General features: G+C 43.0%; 1 protein-coding gene across 3 annotated transcripts in view; it reads left to right on the forward strand.

Annotated features, from left to right (window-relative positions):
- actn1 (actinin, alpha 1) overlaps positions 1-12,230 on the forward strand; it is a 49,771-nt gene that overhangs the window by 22,622 nt on the left and 14,919 nt on the right. For all 3 annotated transcript variants that reach the window (XM_076107776.1, XM_076107774.1, XM_076107775.1), the window contains exons 2-8: positions 1,395-1,509; positions 2,306-2,425; positions 5,181-5,267; positions 5,931-6,018; positions 9,502-9,580; positions 9,899-9,980; positions 10,782-10,867. In XM_076107776.1, coding sequence (XP_075963891.1) covers positions 1,395-1,509; positions 2,306-2,425; positions 5,181-5,267; positions 5,931-6,018; positions 9,502-9,580; positions 9,899-9,980; positions 10,782-10,867 — 657 coding nt within the window. The remainder of the gene's footprint in view (positions 1-1,394; positions 1,510-2,305; positions 2,426-5,180; positions 5,268-5,930; positions 6,019-9,501; positions 9,581-9,898; positions 9,981-10,781; positions 10,868-12,230) is intronic.

Genomic DNA, 12,230 nt, shown 5'->3' on the forward strand with positions numbered 1-12,230 from the left:
CCTCCTTCGGCTCTCTGGTGGAAACATGGTGGTTGCCATTTCGGGCCCTGGGTGTAATTAACCCAGGGAACTCATAAAGAAGTGTTCACAGCAGGGTGCATGGCGGGCCCACTCCTCATTTCCAGCTCCTGTTGGGCGGTTGAGATCCTGCTCCAGATGTTTTCCATTAGCGTGTTTGCATGCCAGCGATGCCAGAGAGTCCAAGGCCTGCTACACCTACTGTGTACAGTACACAATGCTCCAGTGTGCCGCGGCTCCAAGGAGAGAGTGCAGTACGTAAGCTTGTTAGCATCACAGTTCTCATGAAGGGGTGGTAGTGTGTGAAGGAAACTTATTTATTAGTCAGCAGGTCTGGTTCAGCTACAAAAAACACGCACATGGAGATTACAGATGGCTTAAACACAGATTTATTAGCAGCATTACTCAATGGATGGCCAATTGTTGGTTCGCCGGTCCAACACTTTGGTCCAGACAGAAATATCAACTTTTGGATGGATTATTATGAAATCTTCTAGACATTCATGGTTCTCAGAGGATAGACCCTACTGACGTTGGTGATCCCCTCACTCTTCATCTAGCGCCATCAAGATGTAGACATTTGTAGTTTTGATTGAAATATCTCAGGTTGGATTGCAATTAAATGTGGTTCAGACGTTCATGTTGCAATAACTTTAATCCCTTCACTTTTCCTCGAGCGCCATCGTCAAGAGTTTTACTTTGTCCAATGCTTTGGTTTGGTTTACGGCTAATTAGCATTGCTATCATGCGAACATGCTAAACTAAGATGGTGAACATGGTAAACATTAGACCTGATAAACATTAGCATTGACAATGTGAGCATGTTGCTATGCTAGCATTAGCCTTTAGCCTACAGCCTCACAGAGCCAGTTGGAGCCAGGGGGAGCGTTTTTTGAAACAAGTGACACGTCGCTAAGCATGTTCGCTGACGCACAGAGCGGGTTTGCACATCTTCATTGGGAAAAACTAAAACAATCTGATGTTCGCTTGTTTGCATCGCGTACAGTTAGGAAGAGGTGTTAGAGTTTTTCAACATTGAAGGACAGAACCTGCATCTTCCAGTTGGTAAAAAATCTCACTTCTTCATAGCCTGCTGCCGACCTAAATATTATCCTGCCTGTGACGATGTTAGCCCTGCAGGGTTTAATGCATTCGACTGGTGCCATTGTCAACAGATTGTAAAATGGTGCGAATTTAATAACAAACGTAAAGAAACTCCGGAGGCATCACAATCACAGTTGCTTACCCAGCAAACATCTGGGTGGCTCATGTGGACTCATGGACTGCTGGCTGCTGCAGAAACGGACAGTATATGATTATGGGTGTAGAAGTGCTGTGACTGATGATTTTGTTCTCGCTCTCTTCCATCTCTACAGACGTTTACAGCTTGGTGTAACTCTCACCTGAGGAAAGCAGGAACACAGATCGATAACATCGAGGAGGACTTCCGGGATGGACTGAAACTCATGCTGCTGCTCGAGGTCATCTCAGGTAAACAGCGTTTTACTTAACAGGATTACCTGACTGCAGACAGTTTGGACCGACCGCACTGTCACATGTTGAGTTTAGATATAAGGATCAGACTTAAAGGAAGAGTTTGACATTTTTGGGGACACATGCTTACTTGCTTTCTTGCTGAAAGTAAAAACAAGATTGATACGACTCTCTAATGTCTGTTTTATTAAAGTAACAGTAAAAAGTTAGAACATCTTTATATATTCATACGTGTGCAATCTTTACAGTCAAGAGTGATTTTATATGACGGGCAGAGTTAGATAGTTGTCCTAAACAATTGATTGGAGAAATGAATATACACGCGTCAGATTTAAAGATGTGTGCTCACATTTTTTACAACCAACAGCTGGTTGGCTTAGCTTAGCACAAAGACTGGAAACAGGGGGAAACACCTAGCATGGCTCTCCAAAGGTAAAAAAGATATGCCTTCCAGCACCTTTAAAACTCACTAACATGTTCTATCTAATCCACAAATGTGACAAATTTAAGAGTGGCTTCTCAGCTTACTCTCGGCAAGAAAGCGAATAAGAGTATTACCCAAAATGTCAAACAATTGATTTAAAAGTATAAGTAAAGTCACGAAATGTTGAAACACTTTTAGTTGTTGTGAGGAAATCTGTGCTCCAGAAAAGCTTTCAACCCCATGTGTTTGGCCCTGGCACAATCTCTCTTCAATTCTATGTTTTGTAGATTCCAGGACAAATAATTATTTATTTCAAATGAGAAACCAAACATTTCCATCTTCCTCGATCTGTCGTGTTTTCCCGTCTAGGCGAACGCTTGGCCAAACCAGAGAGAGGCAAGATGAGAGTCCACAAGATCTCCAACGTGAACAAAGCACTCGACTTCATCACCGGCAAAGGAGTGAAGCTGGTGTCGATCGGAGCCGAGGGTGAGTGATGCCGCATCTCTGTCTTATAACGACGTTTAAGCCAGAAGATGAAGGTCGGGTATTTCTCACTAAGTCCCCTGACCTTCTCCAAATCTGTTTACATCTCAGATTGTCACCAATTGGTTTTAATTAGACCATCAGCCAAATCAATAGCTACTATTCTGCCTGTTATGGCTAATGTAGTCTGTCTCTCTCTCTCTCTCTCTCGTTACCATGGCAGTGCTGCTGGCTGCTGTGCAGTTTAATGAGATCCTTATTCCAGAGTGTTCCGGCGGAGGTTGTGCTTCGCACTGCATTTTCTGAGTAGATCTCAGGATCAGCAATCCCCTCAGGGGCTGAGGCTGCTCATTGTTTGGCCCGAATAACTTGGGGATGTCCGTCCTCCTCCAGTCGGAGAGTAAACAACTCTTTAGCAGAGTAAACGCTCACTCTCTCACTATCTATCTCCCTCTTTCACAACCACACACACCCCTCTGGCGTTTTCTGGAATTGACAGAGTTTGCGCACGTGTGTTGTGAACTTAAACTACAAAATGTGTCCACTAAAAAAAAACAATACTTAAAGGCTCTTAAAAGGTCACATCAGTCAATATACATATTTTTCTACTTATTATGTAGATTGTATTATGCCGTTCAGATATTGTAGGTTTTGAGATATTCTTCTCGAGAACATACATTTTATTTTACAGGAACTTGTCTGTCCAGAAACAATATCCCGGTTGCTCTGGATCATACATAAACCTTACTGTCGACGGTTCCTGCTGGAACTACTTTTTACAGAAAGAATAGTCCTCATTAAAACTGTTGACAAATGTAATTTCCTCCCTGTGAACGCCCGTTGTATTGGGATGGCAACAGAGATTTCATAAAACCCAAACTTCCTGCATGGCCAGACGCCAGTAGGGATAATTGCGAAAAATATGTTATGTTGAAATTTTTGGTGAACTGACCCTTTAAAGAATATGATCCCTTGTAAATGAATCAAATCCATGTTAAACACACCTAAAAGGTTAACCTCTGACCTCTGTAACCCCAATGTTCAACCCTTTCTCCTCAGAAGCTTTTTCTGTGTCTTTCACTGTCTCACACAAACATGTTGAAATAACTAAATGTTTCATTAACAAACCCTAAACTGTAACTGAAAAAAAAATCAGCTGACTATTGCTTAATCCTGTTACATCTTCATGAAACGTGGATCGATAAAATAACGATTTCACATATTTTACCTCACTGTTCTCCCCCTGCCTGCTCTATGCAGTTGGGTTTAAACGCCCACACGGCACAAATATCTATCGATCAAGTCAATGTTGTCTGTTATTAAAGTTACTATGAGGAAGTGTTAACTGGTTAGAAAACAGTCTCAATTTAATACCGATGCCTCAATACGATGTACGTAAGTAAAAGAGCCCATCAGCGAGAAGATCCGGCTGCGCTGCCGCCTTCGACCTGCAGTCGGAAGCTCCAGCAAGAGGAGGAGAGCTCGGCACCCGGGAGCAGCAGCGTCTCCTCCTCCGACCAGCGCTTTGCCTCATTGCTCTGCAACTTAAAACAATATTATTTACTTTGATCATTTTGCCCATTTTAGACATTTAATTAAGGCAAAGTTCTTATAAGATAAGATAATCATTTTATTAGTCTTGTTTTAAGAAAACAAAATTATTTTGGCTCCAAAAAGGACAAAATGTTCTCGATAAGATGGAGATTTGTTTTGCAGTGCACAGAGGCCGGTATAAAAGCTCCTAAACCAGACCGGCATTCCAGACAGATTAGCCTCCTGGTGGAGCGGCCTAGCTCGCTGTGGTGTCAGGATGGGGCTAGTTGAAGGGTCAGATCCGTGCGACTCATCGGAGGGGGTTTGTTGTGGGTGAAGGATGAAGGAGCGGGGTTGGGGGGTTGCATTCAAAGGGAATTAACAGGATTTGTGTTCCTCCCCCATGTTGATCAGTCATGTTCATTAGGACTAATCTCAACATTTATCAGCGTGTGTCAGCTCGAACAACACAGCCCGACTTTTTCTGCCTCCCTAATTCGATCCGAGTCGTCTTTCACACTGCGTTACATGTGCATGCATCGGACTGACATCTCGCAGTCCGAGTTTGTCCGTCACAGTCGGGCGGCGGTGGAGCTCGTGCCCTGCTCCTTATTGGATTACAGGGAGAAATAAATGATTATTCAAGGAGGTCAAACAGGGTAACCTGTTGAGAGGGATTTTCATTATTGACAAAAAGGGCTGGACAGAGGCACTTCATTCACAGCCACCAACTGATTGACAGCCCCACAAGTCCAGGCTGTAATTATTGAACTAAATTGTCACAAGTTTCCTTCATTAGAGCTTCAGTGTTTCAGCTTTAAGAAGTACTGTGAGCTAATCTGAGCCTGTATGGAAAATAATATAATATATGATTGCAGGATATCATGTTGAGTTTCCTGACCTCAAAGGCCTGGGAAAGGTGTTCAAAAAAACACAGCATACTGTTTTAAAATACATAGCAGTCATTTTAGAAAAGATGGCCGACAGTCATTTGCTTTCCAAAGGTTGTTCCGTGGCCATTTTTGAGCATCAGCACGGACAAAATTCTTTCAACTTTCAACCATACTTGGCCCAGTTTCAACACATCTAGACAGCTTTTTACCTTGAAATGACCAAATCAATGCTTCTAGACATGTCGAGAAAGATGTGAAGAATATAGATTATGAGTGGATGCTAAATATGTAAATCCTGAAATATAATTGTTATTGCTTTGCCCTTCTTTCAGAGATCGTAGATGGCAACGCTAAGATGACCCTGGGAATGATCTGGACCATAATCCTCCGCTTCGCCATTCAAGACATTTCTGTGGAAGGTGTGTGTGTGTGTGTGTGTGTGTGTGTGTGTGTGTGTGTGTGTGTGTGTGTGTGTGTGTGTGTGTGTGTGTGTGTGGAACATTTCCACACGCTTCTTGTTCATTCACTTTATTGAAAAGAACTGCTCGCTGTCTTAATTTGCAATTGAAAACACTTCATTGACACAGTGTCTCAGGGTAAAGACCTTTGTCACGCATCTCACCGAGCTTTAAAAAAAACAAAACTGCACAATACCACTTATAGACTGGACGAGCTAATGCATGTGTATTAGAATATGAATGAGTCAGAGACTGCTCTTTCCCTATGGAGGCGGACACGTTCATGTTATGGTCCTCTCCTTGGTTAACATATATAATGCACTTAAAATGTAATCCAATTTAAATGTCAGAAGTGGTCAGCATTGATTTTGTTCAGCTTTAGATTCCAGGGCAGCGTGTTTTAAAGTATTTAATTTAACTGTTTTGGGATGACACAATAAACCAGACGCGTCTCGGTATCCACTGGAAACAAGAGAGCCCGAAACACCCGAGCAATCGCACATGATTCCCATTCACCTCACCTCTACTTAATCCACCGCTAAACAGGGATTAGTCGAGAGTTGGACAAAGTAAAAGCCTGAGAGTTTCTTGAACTTCACAATGATCCCTTCTCCCCGACCGCAGAGACATCTGCCAAAGAGGGCCTCCTGTTGTGGTGCCAGAGGAAGACTGCGCCCTACAAGAATGTCAACATCCAAAACTTTCACATCAGGTGAGGATCACACCGTAAGAAACATAAAAAAAGGTGTTTTACTCAAATACCGACATGTAGTAACAGGAAATCGGATGACGCAGATTCCCAGTGTCAAGCAGGGGAAATTAGGCCGAAATAATGTGAAAGAGCAGTGGTGCTATCATCTCACCTAAAGACAGGTTTGGTGTAAATTTGGTTCGTCACTTTGGTTAATTTTTTTTATTTGGCTCTTAAAAGATTAACACTGCCAAATTGTATCCGAGCCAGGGCTTGTAAACAAAAGTAAACCGTCCACAAGAGTTTTTGGTTACTTGTCGTACTTCAAGTTTAGAGATTTTGCTGAAATCCAGTTATACTGTAACTTAAGCTAAGCAGAGTTAGGACGTTGCCCACGCAATCTTTGCAGCAGTGTTCTATCGCCGGTGTTCATGAAGACGACACGAGGAAAGAGTTGAATGAGAGCCGACTGTGGTTTGTCCTCAGGTCATTGTTGTTCTAGGTTCAGGGCACTTCACATGTGAAGTTTGCAAAAGGTCAGAGGTCATAAACAATGCCATTAAAATACACCGACATAGTGTGTAAAAAAAAAAAAAAATAGAAAGTCAGTCAGAAAATCTGCTTGTAAAGCAGTAGCGAGTAATAACACAGTAATAACCAGGCGGCAACCTCCGGGTCTGAAAATTAAGCCAATGCCTTAAACTTGCATTCTCTCTAATGGCCGTCGGGGGGGAAATGACTCTACTTCTCACTTTATTTATTCCCTCAGTAAACATTGTAAACATGGGTTTATGGTCTCAATCTCTAGTTTCAAGTCTTCTTCAATACAGCATGATGTTCATTTAGTAAATTATGTTCCTATTTAGAGTAAAATAGAGCATAAAGCAGAGTATGTTTTAGGGCGGGGCTACCTTGTGATTGACAGGTCGCTACTACAGCGTTGTCAGGTCTGGGAGTTGCCCGTGTTTTTGTCTCAGAACTTTAACTTTTTCACAGCGTGTTTTCAGTTCATGAAAGTTAGTTGTAACCTTTCGGGCGCCTAAAAAAGTCTTATTTAACGATCTGTACTTGGCTCCACCCTCTCGTGTCAAAAAACAAGATGGCGACGACGAAAATGCCAAACCCAAGGTTTTAAGACCTTAGTCCACAAACCGATAGGTGACGTCACAGTGACCACGTTCACTTCTTATATAGTGGACTCAGATGAGTATTTTAACAATTTGATCAACTCGGCGCTTCTCCCTTCTGTATGTGGAGTTTTGTGAAATCTGTGTAAATTCAATGAAACATTTTTATCGTCTGGTTTTGGTTGTATTCCAGAACCTGCATTTTCTAGCATCTCTGAACAGATGAGAACTAAAAGCAGACAGATTTAACAGAGAACAGACCAGCAGACATGCTCTCATAAACCAGACCAACAGAGAGGGAGAGGATGTGCCAGTAATCAACCAATGTGTTTGAAATGATATCAAACTGCATAAAGAGTTAGCATCCTCTCCTAGCCTCCTGGTTTCATCCGTCTGTTCCTGACATGAGTGGGTTCGTTTAGGCCTCAGTCCACGTCACAGGATGCCTTCGCGCGTGTTGAATTATTGAAAGAAGACCACTGTGATCCTCAGATGTGGATGAAAGCCGAGGCAAAGAGAAAGGTGGAGGGAGGTTATTCCAGGAGAAGGTAAAGGGAGAGGCCTGATGATCCCGGAGCAGGGGCCTTTGATGTGGTTTCTCTGTGAGAGACGATAGCTGTACATGAGATGAGAGGCAGACGAGAGAGAGTACTGCTGCTTCAGGTACACAACGAGTCACCTTGTAAAAGCCGCTCTCGTACGTTACGGGCACTTAGTATGGCAGGTGATACATAAAATTACCCCATCTCGCTAATTTGTTACCCTGCGAGCAGAGAGCAGCAGTAAATCATCCAGAAGTCTTCTAGTGAGATTGCACTGCACCATCCCATCATACTGCATTTATATAGCCTGGCAACGTTCAATGAACCTCAGAGGGCCAAACTCAAAATATGTCTTCCAGCTAAGTGAACACATGATCATTGATTACAGGACGAAGATGTGATTCAACTATAGCAATTTAGCAGATTTGCACTTTTAAGTACTTTATTTATTGTGTCAGTGCATCTTTTTAACCTGCATGTCCGCAGATGGAAATCTTAAAGCTGCTCGAACAACAGTTTTTATATTAACAATAGATTAAATCACCGTGTGTGACGTGAAAGTTGTCACCCGACTCTGCAGTTCCTCTTAACTCAAACTATTTTAGCTCTTTTGGTTTGATGGTGCAAATCTTCAGTGTTTGGGTTCAGTCTCACCGCTCACAATGGGGCTTTTGTATGATTCCTTGTGGAGAAACTCAGTTTGTCGATTAAATCAACTAATCGATTCAATGACAAAATCGTTTGAGTGTTAGTCGAGGACAGCATGAGCACAAATGCTTCACTGAACACTACCTGCTAGCACCAAACGGACAGATTTAGGCAACTAGTTCCCTCAGGAATTGGTAGAGGCCGAAACAGAGCTTAAACAAGAGTGAAATATAACGCTAATGGAACGCGAATGCTGCTCTGTGAGGCAGCTGTTTGTTTTGTCATATCAGCTTTATAAGCTTTGGTTATCGGTGTTGTGGCCAAAAAAAAAAGCACTTTTGGCAAAATGGAGCTAATGATAGCGAATGAAAGCATTCATGTCTAACATGGACATGGTAAAACCATTATAAATAAACCAGGGAAATAAATGAATAAACTTGAAAGGCTTGATGAAAATGCTGCAGCTGCAGCATTCTGTAAAACTTCATCTTTAAGTCAAAGTGAGACCACTTGCTAAGAAAATTATTCTGGAAAAGTCAAGTAAAGCAGAACCAAAAGTGCCGTGTCTGTTCAGTGTATAAAAGTAACCGAGCAGGGGTTTATTTTTCTCTGAACTTGTTCCAGAATCTGTCCCTCTGATGCTAAATATAATGACTGCTATTAACAATTGTGTCCTTGAAAATCATTCGATGGGTCCCCACTTTCTGTTTTCTTCAGAGAGGCACATGACATCAGATACTTTCCAATGATTTTGTTCCAACACACTTTGCCTTATCCGACATTAGAATGAAATCTTAATTAATCTAAAACTCATAGTATGTCTTATAACGGTAGTTTTTCTTAAAATATAATAAATAAATCTATGGAGTGAGCAAAGTGTCTGTCCTAAAATAACGTCATGTAGGATCTCAAACTTCAGAAGCTGTGGTTCAGCTTTAATTGGAGACTTGGACCATGTGGTACATTAGATAATGTATCCTCCCTGTGTGGTCGGGTTTCTGCTGCGTTACAGTAACACACCGCGCTGCTGGGAGCATGAGGGTGTGTTACATGAAACGAATTAGGGAGTCCGATGGAGGGGAATGGTCTCCATCAAAGATTAAAGTCAAATTCCAGTGTTTTTTTCTTCAGCTTGTTATGTTTCACCTCACTTTCACCCTCATCTCAACTACTTCTCTCTGTTTCAGCTGGAAAGATGGTTTGGGTTTCTGTGCACTCATTCATCGACACCGTCCGGAGCTCATTGACTATGGAAAACTGCGCAAGGTGAGCGAGTGTTGTCTGACATTAATGTGACAAGAGAAGCCACTGAGAACATGAACCTCAAACATTAAAGTTCACCATATTTCAAATGTTTCTATGCAAAATAGACATAAGCACCGAGTGAAAGGAGACGAGACAAATTAAATTCTCATGATCAAAGCACATGAAGCATTAGTTGTACATTCTCAAAAGAAAAAAATATAATAATTTATCATCGATGTTTTTACATTGTAGATGCACATATCCTGGCGTTTTTTTAAGTAGTGATTGTTAGAAGTAATTGTAAAGGTCTTGATGGTCTGCTGTGTCTGCTGTTGTTAGGACGACCCCATGACCAACCTGAACACAGCCTTCGACGTGGCAGAGAAGTACCTGGACATCCCCAAGATGTTGGACGCAGAAGGTGAGCAGGCGGGGAGGAAAATAGTGAAATGATGATGAGGAGGACCGACTTTTTCCTGTGTTCAAAGACCAAAATATTCTCTCTCGGAAGTCTGAAAGTGACATAGACGGCGTCTGCACCACCCTTGTTTTTATAACTTCCTGAAGACCTACAATCCGACAGCGGGTCTGCAGAGGTGTGAAAAACTCCAACTGTTTTCTTCACATTCCTTTACAAGGATACTGCTGAATCGCATCCAGTTGCCTCTGTGCTGGCAGAGTTGAGAGTCAAAGCGCTTTTAGAAAAGAGAGAAGGGGAGAACCAAAAAGGACCAAAATCCGGGTGAAGTTCTGAACAGCGAGATGGACTCGTCCTTTTCCATCTCCTGTTTTTTGCAGCCGGGTTATTGATCTCTAGGGACCAATGTCTCTGAGAGAATTTATTTTGGCCTTAACACTCACACACGCAGCTGTGCACAAAGAAGGAGTCACGGATCCTCTTTTCTATTGAATGTGAAATATGCTCTACGCTCTACAAATATGTTAGACATCTTCAGATATGGTTTCTGTTTATTTATTTCTGCACCTGTAGACGTCTAAAATCTGTGTGTGTTGCTGTTTTTAAGACGGACGTTTAAATCAAATCCTCCCTGTTCAGCACATCTGGACAGTGACACCACATGTTTTTCTTTCCACTCTGGATGTTGTCCATGTGAAGAGCTGAACCCCAGCTCTACTTCCTGTTCCTTCATCATTCTGTGCTCTGTTTAACAACCTCACCTCCACCCTCCGTCCCCTCCCTGACCTCCTCTCTTCCCCGCAGACATCGTGGGCACTGCCCGTCCGGACGAGAAGGCCATCATGACCTACGTGTCTAGCTTCTACCACGCCTTCTCAGGCGCCCAGAAGGTATCCTGGATGCAGCGTCTCCTTCCTCTTCCTCCCTCCTCTCCTCCCTCCTTTCAACGTCCGCGTGTTTCTCCTAACAGTGCCCTTCTCTCTCTGCAGTGCACAACGCCCCTCCCCCCTGCAGGGGTCACTCTCCTTCACTTTCCGCATGGTTCACGCCACCAAATGCATGATGGGAAGACAACTCTGTTCTCAGAGGCAATAAGCATCTCCAGTCTACCTCGTTGGTTGCGGCGCCGCAGGTCGGCAAATTCGCCCCTAATTAGGGTTTTGTTTCGCTTAACAGAAGCCGAGCGGGGGTGGGAGGCGCGGCGAAGTTGGTCTGATAGATGATGATGATTGCCTGTGATAAAAGCCGCAGTTGCTGACGGAGAGAAACAGATTAGCCTGAAGTGTTGCATGGTGGGGGGAGACATAACCATTTAGAAGGATGGTTATGTTCAGGCTTGAGAGTGACGGCTTAAATGGAGGGTGGAGGAATGAATGAAATTTAAACTGGCACTTCAAAAGCGAGCAGCAAGCTGTCTTTTAATTTTAATGGATACGTCTGTTTCCTGGTGTCTCTGGGAGATGGAATTGTCGTATCGGACTTTTCCCTGTTGGGTAATGAATGATTGTCCGTTAGTTTGAGAGCTACCTTGAGGCACAACGGGGTCTCTGGGATTGTGCTGCGCCTCCTCTCAGACAGTCGGGGAGGAGCAGAGCATCAAAATGCTCAAGTTACATAAGAGTCAGGTTCATTTGAGAGGCCCGGCAGCAGAGAGGGCACTTCAACACAGCTGTGTTTAAGCAACTCGGGATAGAAAAAAAAAAAATGTCTGCGTTTATAAGTGGAGAGCGTGGAGAGGCGGAGTCTGCCTCACTGAGAGCAGTGAGACCACAGCTGGATTCTGAGAGGTGACCAGGCTGCTTCTTTAAATAAAACTTGACTAAGAAAGATAAAGTTTAAAAGTTGAGAAGGTTCCTCCCTCCATGCAAAGTTAACGTCACAAACTTTAACTTTGCTCTCTGTTTGACCGCCTTTATCCTCCATATTTTACAGTTATTGGCAGATGTTTGATACCAAATCTCTGCCTGTATTTCTGGATGATCTGCTCGAGGCATACTGCTTCAATGTGTTGATTCATTTAAACTGCATATTGAGCTGAGCCAGAGCTTCCCAGCAACTTTATTTTCACTTCGTCTGCTCACTTCCCACATCAAATTCAGTCATTTTCAGGTAGAAGTGAGATTCCCCTACAAACAAACCAACTTGAACCTTCTAGGTGGATTTGAGATGACTTAAGCTCCGGCTGTTGCCTCCTCTAGTGATTGCGCCCCCTGCTGGCCCTTTTTGTCTCAGCACTCTTTTACTCTTGTGCAT

Source organism: Anarhichas minor, unplaced genomic scaffold (genome assembly GCF_050575085.1).
Source record: "Anarhichas minor isolate MPS153535 unplaced genomic scaffold, ASM5057508v1 ptg000040l, whole genome shotgun sequence".
Taxonomy (NCBI): Eukaryota; Metazoa; Chordata; class Actinopteri; order Perciformes; family Anarhichadidae; genus Anarhichas; species Anarhichas minor.